This window comes from Lissotriton vulgaris, chromosome 10 (genome assembly GCF_964263255.1).
Source record: "Lissotriton vulgaris chromosome 10, aLisVul1.2, whole genome shotgun sequence".
Classification (NCBI taxonomy): Eukaryota; Metazoa; Chordata; class Amphibia; order Caudata; family Salamandridae; genus Lissotriton; species Lissotriton vulgaris.
In genome coordinates, this window is record NC_141698.1 from 180,696,156 (window position 1) to 180,715,166 (window position 19,011).

The window sequence follows — 19,011 nt, forward strand, 5'->3', positions numbered from 1 at the left end:
TCCATTGGCAATCCCCCCTGGGTAGTTATAGTTAAGATCACATTTCCATAGGGAAAGCATTTTTCGGATTGCTAAGAACTTTGTGACTGTTAGACCAATCTTTACAAAATGTTCCCCAAAAAAGTCTCATCCACCTCTACTTCTTCCTAGAAAGTTTTTGTGTGATCTATCAATCGGGCCAAGAAAAAGAAGGCAGGAGGTCCTTAAATCTATTTCTTGCTGAACAAAGTTACAGCAAATTTACCAGAAATCTTGATCCAGAAAGGTTTTTTTGTGATTTGGTGTAAATCCATTCAGCAGTTTTTAAAGAATGTAAGGTTTAAAACATATAGATACATCATGCTGCAGAGGATTCGCATAGCTAACAGTTCTAGAGATAAGACTTGTTTGACTGCCACCGCTTCAACAAAGATGTGATGGCAGCTATTTTAGGACTCAATCCTGAAAATAAGTGTGAAACACCTTTAAGGGCACGGTAGGGATATCCTGCGACCTCCTTCCTTACCCACCTCTCCTCCCCCCCACCCGCAAGCGTGGTGGGGGCTAATAACAGCTTTTTTAAAGGGATCCGCAGATCCAATTTAATTTTTTTCAAGCGTTGGTCTCCTGGCTTTTGTTTTATAACCCTCTACCCTGGGATGGGGCAGGATCCAGGGGATGGGGGTGGTGTATAGTTATTTTTTGGGGACGGGGCATGGGACTCCTCTAGAGGCCTTCTTGAGGCCTCCACGGCCTGTATTTAGAGGATGGGGCGCTCGGCCCTCCTCCACCTGCCTTGGACAGAGCCCCGGGACCAATCTACAGGTTGATAATTGCAATAAGCGGATGGGGGAATTCACCCCCGTCCTTAGACATCGATCAGGCCAGAGGAACCCATTGCCAGGGGTCCTATAACATTTGTAGAGTCCCAGGGATCCCAATCCCTGATCCACTGCTCTGGAGAGTGAGGCCATGCACTGCCCACACTCCCAGGGATGAAACCCAACTTTACCGGGGCAGTGAAAAATGCTGTTCCCACCCGAGTAGGCGCAAAGTTACTGAGTACCACAATGGGTGCTGGCTCAGGAACCTGCTAGGGCTGCAGGTGCCCTCCCCGCACCCCCAGTGTTTTAGGGCATGCAGGAGCTCCGGGTGGTCACCACCAGAGCACCCATTTATTAAAAAAAATTTTTAATGGTCAGCACCTGTCATGGTGGTGGCTGGGGAGCCGGCCTCTGGGGTCTTGGGGATTGTGGATACCAGGGCACCCATTTAAAACATTTTTAAACAATTGCTGGCTCCCATCACAGTGACGGATGAAGGTCCGGTAGAGGCTTTGTGCAAAACCTGACATTATGCATGGCGATGGTCATCTTACTTTACATTTAACAAAACTTGGAATTTCACTAAAAAACAACAACGGTTAAAGTGACATTATAGTTAGGAATTGTAATATTATGTCCCTTTACATTTATTAAAACCTTAGAAATCCAATAAATAAAACAAAGTTTAAAGGGACGTTATGGTTAGGTGAAAATATCAGTAAAAACATTCTATTTTAAAATAAAACCACTGTAATTCACCAGTTATAGTTATCTCAAGGCTACATACCTCCTATATTATGTCACTTATGACTTGTTCTATGACATCATTGATAACATCACTGCAACATCTGAAATGATATAATTGATTACAACACTGTGCGTGGCGGGGCTTGTGCTGCAGTTACTTTAGGGTATGAGTTGTAGTTATTTTAAGTTACTTTTGAGATAACTATAAGTGGCGAATGTCAGTGGTCTTTTAGCTTAAAATATATTTTAACTGACATTTTCACCTATAACATCCCGTGAACTTTTTTTTTTGTTTTTATTTTTTTATTGAGAATGTTAAAAGAACTTTGTTTCACCTTGAAATGTTAGTGTACTCAAAACATCTATTTTTGTGATGCTGGAATCTGGAGGCACCATGAACAGATAGATACATCTTTAACATATTATTTCTCTCATTCCCAGGTTTGAACGGTACAGATCAGGCCGCGCTGCACAGACTGCTAACGGGGTTGGTATATCCATACGAGTCCTACATATGATGATTTATCCAGCTTTGACATGTCTGGCAATAAGATTTCAAATTTCTTCCCATAGAAAATGTGATGCCTAGAAATTTGTGATTGTAAGAATTCTAAAGTAAATGTATAGAAAGCTGCATTTTTCCTCTATAAATATTTCTTACTGGTTTTTAATTTGTGCACTCCCTTAGGGCTCACACCTTCCAGACCTTTGTTATGAATTTAATCAAACAACATATTTTATGTTGTGACGATGCAGGAGTCCATCAAAAAGCTTTGGATAGTTTGCTCAAAGGATCTTTAATGGAAGTCTGAAGCTTCAGTCTACATCTGTCACAAGTATACCTTATTCCAGTCCTGCCTTTGGTACCTGTTACAGGGGCGGCTGTGCTAAAGTTCCTATTTAAGATTGCTGGAGTACTTTGTAAAAGTTTTGTGGGTCCCCCTTAACCATAATCTGCTGCAGAGTAAATATAGTAAATGCTTTTTCATTGCTCCAGCTGTAGTTAAAGCTCTTTTCAACCAGAAGCGTTGATTTTTCAGGCATCACTTTGTAAGCATCTTCAATACAAGTGTTAATTGACAATGCTTGTTTTTTCTGTGCATCCACTGCAAATTATACTTAGGTATGGAAATAAAAAATTGGCCAACAAATTAACTTAAATATAGAAGGTTGCTTACAATATAGGCAAAAGGTGGGTTTTTGTGCACAGGCAACTGTGAGTGCACTGTGCTCTTGTTCTTGGTGATATGCCTCGCTGCATGAGAACTGTACATGTATGTAATTGTCTTTCTTTTTCTTGGCAGGTAATGAACGATGTGACGGAGGATAATTTAATAGATCTGGGGCCAGGATCCCCTGCAGTTGTCAGCCCTATGGTTGCTACCACGGCCCCAGGTTCAGTCAGCCCCATGAGGAGTAGCACACCCCCTGCTGTTCTCTCAACTCAGCTTGCTGGTCTTGGTATGTTTATATGTTTTATGCTTTAAAATATTGTCAAACACCACTCCTCCCACCTCATTCATCAGTTACTTTTTTAATTTATTTTTTTCAGATGCTTTTTACACATCATTTCTCAGATGTCAATATTATTTTTGATTGAGGCATGTGAGCTGTAGATCACATGCTTTGCATACTCCTGCCATCTAGTGTTATGTTTGGATGTTTGCAAGTTATTTTTCTTCAAAGAAGTAATTCGAGTCATGAGGTAGGTGACTCCTTTCGGTTATAGTGTGCATGGGCATCCACTCCATTGTTAGATAGTTATTTTCCGCCATCAGATTTGGATGTGTATTGCTGCTTTCCGGTTTGAAACGATTCTTTGGGGTCCCCTCGGTGTGCAATCCACTGTACCTGCTTCTGTATTGTTTCAAATGCGTATCCCACTTCTCCGCATATCGAATCCTTGGAGGAAAATCTCTTTCGATCAGAAAACTCTGGGAAGGCCGTCCGGCCTAACCGCGTCGGTCCACCTCGTAGTAGATGGAACGGGCTCCATTCAGATTTTGTCCTTGTGCCACACGAAGTATCCACGCACAGACTCACACAAAGTGTGTAACTTGTGCTTGTCTCTTGAGCACAACGAACAGGAGTGCGACGCGTGCAAATAGTTTCGATCGAAGAAAATGCTCTGAGGTCGTCTGGTTTGACGTCGCGAAATGGAGAGCCAAAACGTCAAATAACCGCCGGACGTCTTCGGGGAAGGATCAGAGCATGAATTTGATTCACAAGGGGCAGAGGAAGAACAAGAAGAACTTGCATCTACTCCGGAATTGGACTCCGAGATGGAAGATGACTTACAGCAAGGTCAACATCCCCTGAGTAACTAACAGCCCTTGCCCCAAATTACCATTCAGGCCAAGCAAGAGGCTTCGCTTCCACCCCCACCCCTCCCTTTCGGGCCACGATCGGCACTGAGAAGATGTTTCTGATGCCCCGCCTTCCGGTTTGGCACCAAAACATGTTGCTAAGCCTTCCGGCTCAGGATCGAGTTGGCCAGAGTCGGACACCAAGCTGAAACCTTCAGGCTCGAAGCCGAAAACGGCTTCAGAGCCTAAATCCTTGACACCAAAATCAAAGACTACTTCGGAACCAAAACCTTCCGTGCCGAAAAGTCATTCCACCCGGCACCAAAGTCCTCGGTGTCGAAACCGAAAAATGTTCCTCCGAAGTAGCAGGTTCTGATTTTCAACGTCCCACCACCCAAATCGGACCCAAAACAAAAGGAACTTTATATTAATCCTGATACACGTCATGTTCTTAATAAACCGCCTCAGAGGACACACATTATCATATTCCCTTGAAGAGGAAGACTGTAGGTTCTAACCCCTCTCCTCCTCCTCGACCAGTTTCCCCACCATTGGAACATTTACTTATTACAATAACTAACTCTCCACCACCACAACCTGATGACGATGATGATGGAGATGAGGGACACAATATTTTACCGATCGATCCCTGGAAGGACTACAACACTGATTCACCCACAGACAGCGACCCAGACCTTTACCCTGCAAAGACTTCCCCCTCCTGACTACAATGTAGGATATCTAGAATTACTTGCTAGAGCTGCAGAATATCATGGGGTACAGTTAGACAAGGAATCCCTAGAGGAAGTTTTCTTATTTGAAACGCTCAGTAACACACAAAGTTCTAATCAGACTCACCCTATACTCAAAGGTATGATGAGACATGACCATGATATATTCAAAGACCCTGTGCGTTCTCGTATTCTCACCCCCAGAATAGACAAAAAATATAATGCCTGATCCAGCTTTTATTAAAGGGCAGTTACCACTAGACTCTTTGGTAGTCTTGAATGCCTGTAAACGGGCCAATTCACAAACTTCAGGGGATGCCCGTCCTCCCCTTCAGTCAAACAGTCAAAAAAATTAGACGCCTCTGGTAACAGAGTGGCCGCCCAAGCAGCAAATCATTTGCTTCATTGCCAAAACCCAGACCCTACTAGCCAGGTATGATAGAGCACTCTGGGACAAAGTGGAGCAATTGCTCCAATATCTGCTAGATGAGCACAAAGCTAAAGCTCAAGATCTAGTGCAGGAAGGGAAGCTCATCTCCAATTTGTCTATTAGATGTGCTTTAGATGATGTTGACACTGCAGCTAGAGAGATCAACACTAGTGTGTTACTAAGGAGGCACGCATGGTTAAGAATTTCTGGTTTTAAACCTAAAGTCCAACAATCCCATTTTAAATACTCCATTTGACAAGGAGCATCTCTTCGGGTCTGAAGTAGATGTTATGTTATCGGGAGTTTTATTGAGCGCTCAGTTACTCAGGCAAGAGTGTCCCGGCGCTATCAGACCTAACACAGCATAACCCCTGCGGCGGAGAAGGAATTAGAGACAGAACAGCCACGTTTTAAGCTTTTTCCTGAAAGAGGCTAATTTCTCGATCTTTCTCAGAGCGAGTGGCAGAGCATTCCAGGCCCGCGGCGCCAAATATTTAAAGGACCGACCCCCGGTCCGCGCACGTCTGATTGACGGGATCGTGGCCAGTGACAAGGCGGCTGAACGTGAGGCTCTGGATGGATGGTGAAAGCCAACTTTCTTCCTCAAATAGAGAGCCCCGGTGCCATGGAGGGCTTTAAACGCTGTAGTAAGAGCCTTAAACTTAATGCGTTTCCGGATTGGCAACCAGTGAAGGGACTTCAACAGTCCAGTGGCATGAGAACTGCGGCAAAGGCCAAAGATTGCTCGCGCCGCCGAGTTCTGCACTACCTGCAGGCGAGATAAAAGATACTCCGGCAGGCCGAGGTAGAGTACATTCGCGTAATCCAGCCTCGATCTGACCAAGGCTTGCACCGTTATTTTCCTGTGGGCAATAGAAAGGAGAGGGAGGAATTTCCTTAACATTTTTAGTATCCCAAAACACTGTCCGACCAGACCAAGAATCTGTGGTTTCAGTGAGAGACAGTTGTCCATCTTGATTCCAAGATTCTTCACTACCTTGGAATCAGTGGAAGGTGGATACATCCCAGCTGGCCTCCAGGCCTTCCATCCGGGGTCATGAGGGCACCCAAAGAAGAGGAGCTCAGACTTATCGGAGTTGCATTTCAACTGGTTAAGTTGAAACCAGGCAAATACCGCACCCAATCAGTTCTTAATGCTATCTCCATCAAAGTCCGAGTTCCGTCCGCATGTGAATAGAAGCTGGGTGTCATCGGCATACGAGACAATCTGGGCGCCAAAGACTCTGCCAGTGCCGCGAGAGGGGTCATGTAGATGTTAAAGAGAGTGGGGCTAAAAATCGACCCCTGAGGAACTCCCACCTCCAGAGGCGGCACTGCAGCAGAGTATGGAGGCGCCCAGACTGTCTGTTGTCGGTTGGATAGAAACGACTCAAACCCTCTGAACACCGTTCCCCGAACACCGATCTCCAAGAGTCTTGCCATGAGGCGATCATGGGAAACTGTGTCAAACGCAGCCGATAGATCTAATAACACAAGCAGCGCTTTCCCTCCATTATCTAGGACTTCCTTGATGGCCTCTGACACCTCCAACAGTGCTGATTTAGTACTCAAGTTTGCCCTGAAACCGGACTGGGTTTAATGCAAGGTCTCATGTGACTCTACAAAGTCAGCCAGGACAGAATGCACGTGTTTTTCGGCCACCTTGGCCAGGACCGGAAGCGGCGATACAGGCCGATAATTTGCATGGATACTGGGGTCCAGGGACGTTTTTTTTTAAAAGGGGGAGAACCATCGCCTGTTTCCATGCTTGCGGCACAACTCCCGTTTCCAAAGACCGATTTAAAATCGGATTAACAATAGGATTAACGATGTAGGCTGTTTTAGCTAGAAACTTGGAGAGGCATGGATCAAGTGGGGAGCCAGATCTCATTTTAGACAGAACTTCCAGAGAGGATTGAAGCTCCATGGGGGGGAAAGTTGACAGAATGGGCTGCCCGGCGGCCGCCGCAGGAATGATAGGTCCTGGGTTAAGCACACCCCCTTCCGCAGCAGCAGGGAAAGTTTCCTGGAGACCTTTGATCTTATTCGCAAAGAAGCTTACCAGTTGGGACACCCATGGTTCCGAAAAGGAGCACTTAGGCGTGATTGCAGCCGGTGAAGTAAACTCCTTCACCACCAGAAAGATTTCTTTACTGGTAGAAATGGCCTCCTCAATCCTTCTGGCAAGGTAGGCTTTTTTCCCGAGATAGATTTCCCTATGATAGGCCTTGATGCTCCACCTATAAGCCTCCTTCAGAGGTTCCAAATAACTTGCTCTCCATGCTCTTTCGGCTTTCTTACATAGCCTAAGGCTGGAATTAAGCGCTGGAGTAAACCACGGCGCCGATGCAAGGGACGAATTCTTGAGGGACCGCTCAGGCGGCGCCAGCTCCCTCAAACAACGCGCAAGCCATATTTGAAAGAGATCGATATCTTCCTCAATGTCACCTGACAACAGGCAAGGGTGATTCTTCAGATATTGTTCAATCATGTCAGGTGACGCTCTATGGAAAGCACGGGGTATCTGTGACGAACGCCCTTTATCTCTAATGGTGGAGCCAGATTTATGCAGAATATCAAAGGTCACCAGCATATGGTCAGACCATAGTACTGGTTGGGGGGGGGACTCCAATAGGGGTGGTGGAGAAAATTTGGTCCAGCGTGTGCCCCTTGTTGTGCGTGGGTGACGCTGATAGAGCGCGCGGGTCACCCAGCTCACTAGTTTACCAATTTCCACGCACTGGGCCCTGGCGTGTATGTGTCAATAGAGCTTGCATGAACCGGGTGAGTTTACACGCTACTATGAGTAATTCGGGGGTGACTCTTTACACCACTTACTGTTCATGTACCTGACTTACCACAGGCACATTACTCCTGACGGATCAGGAGCTAGCAGTGGACAGGTGACAAGATTCCTAGAGTACGTAGAAATACTTTACACATGCAGTACCTTAAATGACATTCAATGAGGTATAATAACCACAGACACCTGAATGGGTTTTGAACTTTTATATATATGAAAAATTTCAAAAGGAATATGCCAAAATAAGGCAGATACAAATCAGTACATCGATGATTAATATCAAAGCCACAATATAACTATGAATTAAAGCAAGTACCATTTAGGACTATTTTTGGGAACACTGCAAACTATGAACATTCGGGAACACACTATTTAAGATGAGTTAACTAAGGCAGGGAATGTGAGAAGGACCTAGTATGTGTTCAAACCAAATTTATTTACTATCCCTATGCTAATCTTTACTACTCTTCAGACCAAATACCATTCTAAAGGGAAGGGAAAAAGGGCACAAACTGAATAAAACAGTTAGCACAAATCCTAGAGGTAGGGGAAAACAGGGAACAGTACTAATAAACAGTAGCATGTGAAATATCACTTCAACAGTAATGCGAAAATATCACTGGCAAGAGAGCTTTATTTAAGAAAAGAAGAAAAGAGTGATAGGAAAGACGTACACCCACAGTTTAATATTTACCTAAGTGAGAATGAGGACTAACCCTGGCCAAGAGTCAGTCTGGAAGGACGGGACAAGGACCCTCAGGATTGGAATACCAGAAAGTGAGCAGGTACAGCTCAGGAATAGGACAGGATACCCCTCAGGTTCCAGGTCAAGACTGGGTTCACCAAGGCACGACCAACCCCTTACAGCTTCGGATGCAACGCCAGCGTTACCCCCTCCTCTGCACGGAATCCGCCAATAACCCCGATTGGGTTTTCGAAGTTCCCCAGCAAAAAGTGCTTCGCCAGCACTTAAGACTATGTCCACCCCTTTGAGTTTTGTGGACAGTAAGGACAGAGTGCTCCGCAGCTCTCTGTATCAGTCACCTATGGAGTTCGTAGGGTCAGTGACAGGTCTGCTACTCGGACAAGTCGGACAACTTCTCTGTGCTAAACTAGACTACTTATACCTTTCTAGGACCCTTAGACCACCCACTAATGTTGCAAGTGACAAGGTCCCACTTTCTGATTGGTCAAGCGAGGAGGTTAGGTCATTGTCACCTCCTAAATTTCAGTGTTCCCATCATTAGTATGCAGGTGACAGTACCCACCCCTTACAGTACAGTTCCCAGGGTATACGTGTGAGAAAGACAATGGAGTTCATAGTAAAGTGAAACATTGTAGACAATTCGAGGTCACAGAGGTGTGCTTTCTGTGCGCATCTTGCTTCTGAGGTCAGCTGACTTGATTTAGCTTCTGCGCAGTTGGTCTTTCCCACATCACGTGACCAGGTACGGAAGAGCTTCAAATATGGCGCAGCTCCTCAACCCCCGGGCCCACAAATACGCGATACATGAAAAGTAAGCGAGAACAAATTAGAATCATATGAAAAAATGATTACACTGTACACCATTAAAAGCTTCACTGCACCCCTTACATTATAATATCTATTGCATTAGGGTTTTAGTGCGAAAAGATAGATATGCAGAAGCAGCATAGGCAAGCAGGGAGCATGGTTAGGAATAAGCAGCCATGTTTGCATCACTGCGCATGAGCAATACTATCCCTCCAAAATGCGAGTGCGTCACATCACGTGAGTATGACCGACGCATGCGCAGATCGGATTTTCTGCGAAGCAGCCATTTCCATAGTGCAAGCATGGTTAGGATGAAAAGACACATAAGCAAGCCTCCTGGGGACACCCGTGTGTTGGGAAAAGAGGCGAGAAAATGACGAACAGGTTGGTTTAATATGATTATAAGTTAGGCGAGGTTCTTGATACAGAGCAAGTCGCGGTATATGCGAATCCTTACTCCATCAATCCCCTCTTTGATGATATTTACTATCATCACAACACAAGAAACAGATGCCAACTTCAATCTTCTATTTCACACATTTCAACATCATTTGACTTATTGTTTAGTTTTCTTTCAGCTTCTCTATGAGTGTGGTGATTCTTTACTTTTTTATATATCTGATTTCTCAACTCTTCTAATTCTAGTTCATCAACATTTCTTTTGACTCCCTTTTTATTCACAGTGTACTTCCGGCATTTTTTACATTTGCAGCATATAAATATGATCAGTACCACCATACCTATTCCCAATATTGGCATCAGTATTTTCCACAAAAGGTTCTTCCCTAAGTTAGAGAACCATCTACCTACAGAGGAGAGACCATCAGTTAGTCTCTTCCAGGCACTGTCAACCTCTAATGGTTTGAGTTCTTTCTCCAAATTAGTTATGTTCCTTACATATTTCTTTAGTTCAACACTTTTGTCAGGTATGTAGGTGCAACAATGTTGCGCCTTCAGCATCCTGCAGACTCCGCCCTCTTTTGCCAATAAGGTATCAAGAGCAAGGCGATTCTGTAAAACCATTGATCTGATCGCAACAATTTCAGTATTGACCAGTAGGAATCCAGCAGCAGTGTCAGTTGATAATCGATCCACTACTGTAGACAATTTGCAAATACGGTGAGTATTCGGTGAGTATTCAGGACTACCCCCATTCCAGGTATCAGTGCACTAAAAATATCACCTACAATTTCTCCTACACTTTCACGCTTGCTACGCACTAAGCCATTAGTTTCTTCATCGCTTGCAGCAGCGTTGTTCACATGGTATATTTTCGGGAAAACAATTTGAAATAAGCCTTGTTCCCACATATATAGTAGATTCCGGGAAACACAGGCTCTGACCCATTTTTGAAACCCCATCCTCCAATTACCTTGTAATTATGCTCACACTCGCTGGACCCGATGAATACATTGTTATAATACTCAGTCTTTTCTCTATGGAGACAAAGTTTCCCTTTTCGTTCAAAATCCAGCAATAATGCAGGAGTAGCTTCGCCCTGCGAGGTGTTTTCCATGTGTTCTGCCCATCTAGGGATTCTATCCTTTTCGTCATTGGCCTTTTTCTGAAACTTCTCCCTCCTTCTATCTGCCATTTTTATAAACATCTTTTCCTGCTCTTGCAAGGAACAGGTCAGATTAGCTTGTCTCGCTTCATCTAAGTCTATGTTATCTATAGTCAGGAAATATTCTCCCATATAACGGGTTACCTCGCTTCTGACATGGACCAGGTTCAAATGTCCTCTAATTGGAAGTTCAGAAAAGATTACATCAGCATTTGAGTAATAATACTGTAAAGTGCTTCTATAAAACAAGCTTGCTAATATACTACAGGAAATCCCATAAGTCAGGGGCAAATGGTGATAAGTCACACCTTCTGCTACAGAGGTAGGTAGCTTCATGCAGACATAACAGTCTTCTATTTCCATAGCTTCTACATAGTGCACTAAAAGATTTGCAAAGACATTTAAGTGTGTCTTGTTTCTCATTTTGTGAAAATGTAGTCCACCCTCATCTGATGCTTCTAAGTGAGGTCGTCGGTGTCGTACGCTAGCAGCATTGTCACGTCTTTCTAAGCTACGTGGTGTTTCTTCAGTCTGTACAGCTTCTGTGTCTTGTGACACTGAGTTAGTAGGATACAAGTCAGGCTCTTTACTAACCATAAAAGGTATGAAAACTGTTAATCCTATCCATATTACTATTACCATGGCTATACTACATAAGCATATTTTACAGAACGTTTTACAACAGCTAAATCTGGATCTTCCAGATACGTTCGAATCAGACATGGTGGCTTACAGGTGGCTTTTCAAACCCCTCTTTGTCTCTTTTGCCAGAGGCTCACTCCGGTCGTTTCTCACGGAGGGTCTTCGTCCGAACTCCGATCAGCAATGGATTCGTTGTCACTTTTGCCACTGTGGTTGGGCTCATCAATTTCTTCCAACACCAAGTAAGTCCATTCAGGGCTCCGATACAATTTGTTCTGTTTCTTTACTCTGTCACCTTTTCTGATAGACTTTCCTCTGGCTTCTTTCTTTTCACTTTCAGCCCTTTTTCGGTCTTTCAGTTTTTCTTCGACTGTTTTTATTCTTAGCCTCAGTCGTTTTATGTATCGGGGTTCCTCCTTCTTTTCGATCCTTTTAGAGGTCGAGGAAATCTGGCCTTCCTCGTGGACTCTCTTTTTTTCACTTCGTTGTGGCACTTTTGTTTTAGCAGTGTCTCTTTCCCTTCCTGTCTGACTAGTTCCAGGTCTTTCACTAGTTTCTTCTGCCTGGTCCCTATGCTGGCCTGGTTCAGGTTGATGCTGTATCGGTTTTTGCCTTTCCAATGAACTCGATTCTTCTTCCTGAACACGTTCGTCTATTTCTAACTGTCCCTGTTCATGCTCTTCGAACTCTTGATTTTCTTCCGCATGAACGTCTGCTTTGACTACTATCTGTCCCTTTCCAGATTCTGGAGTTTCAGATGGAGTGTCGATGACCTGATCTGTCCCTACTGGGCCATCGTCTGGATCAGATTTTATGATAGTCTTGATGATCTGGCCTTCCCCTAGCCCTGTCTCACCTTCACTATCCCACTCACTATTTAGATAGGAATATTTTCGAGTTCTTATTGGATCAAAAGCTTGGTCGTCAGCAGGATACCATTCAACGTCTTGACTTGTGCTTGGCAGTTCAATGTCAGCGAGATCCGGACCCTCTTCTGGAGCCTCCTCAGCTGGACTACCTTCAGCCTCAGTCCCGTTTTCTCCAGTTACCCGCTTTGTGTGACTGGCATGGATCCACTTTGGTACACCAGCGCACTTCACAGCTGTGGTGGTGACAAGGATCACTTGTCTTGGCTTTCCCCACTTTGGTCCAAGGCAACTCGTCCTTTTGTGTTTCTTTAACACCACCCAATCACCTGGTTGCAGCTTATGTGCTGGAGTTGCAGGCCATTCGACAGCAGTCTCTCCAATCTGGTGAGAGATAGAACGCACTTGGTCACCCAGCTGCTTGCAGTATTCTAACACCAAATCATCAGAAATACTAAGCAGTTTATGGCCGGGAACCCATGCTTGTCGCATCACTCTCCCCATTAGCACTTCATGGGGGCTCAGGCCTGTTTTTCGGTTCGGGACACTCCTCAAACTCATCAGCACAAGGGGCAAAGCTTCTATCCAGTTCATTTTGGTGGAATCACACATCTTCGCCAGTCTTGATTTTATGGTGCCATTTATCTGCTCAACTATTCCAGAAGCCTCTGGATGATAAGCACAGTGCAGCCTTTGTTCCATTTTAAAGGCTCTACAGAGTTCTTTTAGGACGTCGTTTGAAAAATGCCCACCTTGGTCTGTTTCGATCGTCTCCGGAATTCCGAACCTAGGTATCAACTCCCTAAGTAACAGTTTTGCTACAGTCAGGGCATCATTTTTCTTTGCTGGGTAAGCCTCCACCCACCGGGAAAACAGGCAAACTATGACCAGGACATACCTATATCCCTTGCACATGGGCATTGTTATAAAGTCCGCCTGCATCCTGACAAAAGGACCTTCTGCCTTTCCAATGGTACTTTGTTCAACTACTGTCTTCTTTCCTGCATTGAATTGCTGACACACTAAACACCTCTGACAAAGCTTATCCGCAGTATTTCTGAACTTTGAGTTATAGAACACCTTGTCAAACATACGACACATGGCATCCCTCCCAATATGTGTGTGCTCATGTATCATTCGGGCCATTCCATCAATCAAGATATCTGGTAGTACAGGCACACCAACTTCGCTAACCACAACACCATCATTCCTGATTCCGCATTTGTTAGTTCTCCATCTAATTTTCTCTTCCCTGGTTGTTGCCTGTTGAAGATCTTTCAATTCATCCCAGGAAGATATACTCTCAAACAACATAAGTTGGCAGCTGTTTCCGCCTCCCCATAAGCCAATTTGGAGGGACATTTGGTGTCGGGCACAAAACTGGGCAATTTGGTCAGCGTATCTATTGCCGGCTGTCACATCATAGTTTCCTGATCTGTGAGCCGCACACTTGACCACAGCCAATTCTTTGGGCAATTGAATTGCTTCCAGTAAGTTCTGTACCACCTTTCCATTTCTGACAGGGGTACCGGAGGATGTCATGAATTCTCTTTGTAACCAAAGTTGGCCGAAGTCATGAACCACCCCGTAACAATACTGGCTGTCAGTATAAACAGTTATTCTCTTGTTTTTTCCCCGTTTACAAGCTCTTGTTAATGCGGTCAATTCCGCCACTTGTGCAGATTTTACTTCGCACAGATAAGAAGCTTCCAGGGTTGTCGCCAATGTGACTACGGCATATGCAGCACTCAGACCTCCATTCTCATGTCTTAGACATGAGCCATCCACAAACATTTTAACATCTTCATCAAGTAAGGCTATTTCCTTGATATCAGGACGTGGCTTGGTGCTAAATTCGGTTAGGTCTATGCAATTGTGCTCCATCTCATCCTCGTCATATCCATTCAGAGGAGCTGGCAATAGTGTCGCAGGGTTCAAAATGTTGCACCGGGAGATAGTTACATTTTCAGCACCTATCAGAATTCTCTCATACTTAGTCAGCCGACTAGGCGTGAGATACTGGGTCTTGGTTCGAGTCAGTAAGATTACAACTGAATGTGGTACAAATACAGTGACAGGATGTCCCATGACAATGTTTTCACTCTGTTCTAGACTAACGCAAGTAGCAGCTACTGCTTTCAGGCATCCTGGTAATCCAGCGGCCACTGGATCCAAGGTGGCTGAGAAGTAGGCCACGGGACGCCTGATCAGCGGATGTATGACGTTACAACGCATACTTTTACTCCGCATACCATTACAACGCGGTATTCACAACGCATACCATTACAACGCATAGCGCTTTGGGGTGCTGGATAGTGGTAAGTATAATTTACTATTCTAACTCCAGTCCCCGTGGACCCTAGGGAAGGTGTTGGATAGTAAATTAAACTTACCTCTTATCCTAGAGCGCCCCCCAGCGCAATGCGTTGTAATGGTATGCGTTGTAATGCCTGCGTTGTAGTGGTAGTGCGTTGTAAAAAATGCGTTGTAACAGGTGCATACCCTGATCAGCCCATGCTCCTGGGTTAGGACTGAGAGCGCACAATTGTCTCTAGTTTTACAGAACAGTTCGAAGTTCTTGGAATAGTCAGGCATTCCCAATGCCGGAGCTGAGCACAGACAATTTCGTAAGGTTACCCATGCGGACATGCTTTCATCGTCCCACCTGACTGGGTCATCCACTCCTTTCTTTGTCATTTTTATTAGAGGTTTGGCCAAAGCTGCGAACCCCGCAATACATTGCCTACAGTATCCTACGACTCCTAGGAACATCCTTACTTCTTTTTGAGTACAGGGTAGGTCCATATGTTGTATTATCTGGATCCTTTCTGTAGTGACCTTCCGAATCCCTTTCTCTATCTGGTGCCCCAGATATTTTACTGAGGTTTTACAGTACTGTAGTTTGTCTGCTGAGACGTTATGTCCTCCCTTTCCTAGATGATTCAGTAAGGCAATGGTATCCGTGACACAGTCTGCTTGATTTTTAGATGCCACCAGAAGGTCGTCTATGTATTGTACTAGAACAGACTCTCTTGGCAGTACCAAAGATTCAAGGCATTTCTTCAGGATCTGGTTGAAAATCGATGGACTTTCAGTGTACCCTTGAGGGACACGATTCCAGACATAGACATGGCTGTCGAATTCAAAACTGAAAAGGAACTTGCTTTCGGGATGCAATGGGATGGAAAAGAAGGCATGGCACAGGTCAATGACAGTGAACCATTCAGCATCCCACGGAATCTGGTACAGTATCACTGCAGGGTTGGGCACAATGGGACAGCAAGGTACAACAATTTGGTTTACCTTGCGCAGGTCCTGCACTACCCTGTACTTTCCGCTAGGCTTTTTAATTCCAATTATGGGTGAATTACAGGGACTGCTCATGACCTCCTGTATGATGTTAGCTTCGAGCAATCGTTTTACTTCTATTGCGACTCCAGCTTTTACTTCTGCACTCATTTTATACGGTTTAATTTTGGGATACATAGCATTTGTCTTTATGGCTACCTTAACTCGGTCTACATTTGCCATTAAGCCTACATCTTTTCCAGTGAAATCCCATACTTCAGGTACCACTTTGTGCTGCAGTTCCTCGGGTAAGTCTTGAGTGGACAGGTGCCTAACTTCTGAGTCTGGCCTTAACAACATTAATTTGTACAGGCCATCCTCCTCTGGTGTCTGAATTTCGACACCACCTGGTGTGCAAAAGATGGTGCAGTTAATTTTGCACAACAAGTCTCGTCCTAACAGGTTCACAGGACTGGAGTCACAGACCACGAATCTGTGCATCTCTTTGAAATTTCCAATGGAAATTTCCACTGGTTCGGTTACCGGAGTACTGATTATCTGATTTGAAACGCCCACTACTTGGATGGCTTCTCCCGAGAGGGGTAGGTTAGGAACATCTACTGTTCTCACAGTAGAACGGGTAGCACCAGTGTCCAACAGAAAGGTGACGTCTTTTCCTTCAACCTTTCCTTCAATGTATGGACCTGACTGATCTACCGGTAAGGAGGCGCCAAGTACGCACTCCTTGTCCTCCCCTCTCAGGCCCCGTCAATCTTGATCATCACAGAGAAAGGAATCGTTCAACAAATACTGTGGAATGACTGCATTTCTTTCATTCTCTCCTTCCCATACCTCAGCCCTTTCATTCTGCTGACCCTGATTCTTATAATTTGGTCTAGGAGCGCGAGGCAATTGAGGCAGCTTTACCTGTTGTTGGTTCTTTCGGGTCCCCTCTTTCTGCACCTGTGGATTTAAACCATTTACAGGGGCATTACCAGCCTGTAAATGAGGGCACTCGTCTCTCCAATGCCCCATCTGACCGCACCCGTGACAGGGAAACTTCTTCATAGCATCCTCCCGACTCATTTTTACTCGGGGTTTCCCTCCTCCCCCAGCATTGGGACTTTGGACAGTATTATTATTATTATTATTCAATTTACTTAACTGTTTTTCCTGCTGTTCAGCCAATTTTACTTGTGCCCACATGTGACGGGGTGGCGGGTCAGGATGATGACAGTAGCGTTGTTACCGCAGGCAGATGGTCTGCTCTACCGTTGACCCCCCTTTCTGTCACCCTACTACAGACTGATGTCACCGCTACTGGACCTGAGGATCGGTGGTCGGCTGTCCCGCGGACCCCTCCTGCCATGCCTACGCTGTCAGAAGAAGCCGGTCTGCAGGATTGGGGCACGAAGGAGACCGATAGTGTGTGGCAATATACTCCAATGGAAGAACACGGTCCCTTTAACTGTGGACTACGAGCCGGCGTAACCACGCCCCCAACAAGCATCGAGGAGTCAAATGCCGGAAGGGAGAAGGAGACGACGGACGGCGTTTCCCAGGAGGCGACAGGAGTATTGGAGTGGAGGCGGAGAGAAGCGGAATCGAGTTGCGAATACGGAGGAGGAGGAAGAGAACGAGGACGGAGCCCAGCTGAGAGCGACAAGCCAGGAGGCCACCGATTCGGCGCTTCGCCCTGCCACGGTCCCACGGGAGGAACGTGGCTGGACAAGGTACGGGGTTCTGTGGCTGGCTGGGTGGGGAGGAGCGATCCGAGCAAGCGGAGAGATCCGGTGTAAATAGTGTACAGCCTGTTGAATTACCCCCCCCCCCCTCACGAGCACTATTGAACGGCTTAACTTAAATGAGCACTGGTTTCCCTCACTCCCTGGGCCCTGGCAAATCGTGTACGGACGTACCACTGATTGTGCCTTTCTTCTCTTTATTTTCTGGGACACCTCCGGACGAGTCCACGTCATCTTGAAGACTCCACCTACCTTCTGAACCAACGCGAGGGTCGAGTTAAAGGATTGCATTCTGGAGTATTCCGGATTCACGAGAGGTGTCAGGACGGAGACCTCGGACTTTGCCAAATTACGTGTGACTGCTAAAAGGCGTAAAGCTTATCTAAAAATAAAACCATCTTTAAGAGCACTTTTTCCTGACTCTGCCTCGTTAGACCATACTGCCCTGAGTCCTGACCTCTCTACCTCGGGGGTGCACGTGCCTGACCCTTTACAACTGGTGTCAGAAGTGGGATCAACATCCCAGTCCACCTGGGATACCGAGATGGACGCCCTGTTACAGCACTTGATAAAGGGACAGGAAAAACTAGAATGGGCTGTGGAACGCCAGATGACCTCGGCGCAAGCAGACAGAGACCTCTTTAAAAACACTATAGCGGCTCAGATGGATAGCATGCAGAAAACCATGATCCCTCCCACCGGGGCGGTAACCTTAGAGAACAGAGGCCATGGGCCAAGCCCGTCCGGCATCTCACTGCAAAAATACGTACAGGGTGAAGATCCGGACGCCTTTTTGATGAACTTCGAGCGGGCTGCCAGAGCGCTGGGGTGGCCAGAGGAGAAGTGGCCCTTCTTCCTAGCCCCGCTCTTAACTGGGGAAGCCCAGTTCGCATATCAAGTGGCAAATCCGGCGGGGAATGCTACGTATGCCGTGATAAAGACCGTGATCCTTGATCATCTAGGGCTTGATTCAGAGGCCTACCGCCTTCGGTTCCGCAAGGAAAAAGGGGTACCGGGAGAAAACCCAAAGACCCTCTTTTTTCGCTTGAAAATGATGGCGGATAAGTGGCTGAAGGCGGGTACCAGTACCAAAGAAGAGATCTTGGCCCAGATATACTTGGAGCAGTTTATGGAGGCACTCCCCTACGGTACCCAGAGGTGGTTGAGGCAACACTCCGGGCTTACAGTAGAACAGGCGATCGAGATGGCCGCCAACTACGCCCGAGCGCAACCTCGGGGCATGGGGTGGGAAACTGAAAAGGCCTCCAGACAACCGTCCTTGATGAAGAGCGACAAGAAGACAAAACCGGCTACTGAGACCTTCAGGCCTCGACCTCTGCGGATGGAGCCTCCGGTACCACGGGGTCCCCAATGTTTTGAGTGTGGCGAGTGGGGCCACATTGCTCGCCTGTGTCCCAGGAGAAGACCTCCCGAGGAACCTATGGAGGTGGGGTACCTACCAAAGGCCGTCCTATATTCCTCGGAGCTAGGAACCTCATTTCATGTAAGTATGAGGGTAAATGGGGTTTGTATTAAAGCCCTCCTGGACTCCGGGTGTAGACAGTCGGTGGTA

At 45.9% G+C, this 19,011-nt stretch overlaps 1 protein-coding gene across 4 annotated transcripts in view; it reads left to right on the forward strand.

The window, feature by feature from the left end:
• TOM1L2 (target of myb1 like 2 membrane trafficking protein) overlaps positions 1-19,011 on the forward strand; it is a 562,608-nt gene that overhangs the window by 419,893 nt on the left and 123,704 nt on the right. For all 4 annotated transcript variants that reach the window (XM_086940832.1, XM_086940834.1, XM_086940831.1 and 1 more), the window contains exons 9-10: positions 1,992-2,037; positions 2,855-3,011. In XM_086940832.1, coding sequence (XP_086796958.1) covers positions 1,992-2,037; positions 2,855-3,011 — 203 coding nt within the window. The remainder of the gene's footprint in view (positions 1-1,991; positions 2,038-2,854; positions 3,012-19,011) is intronic.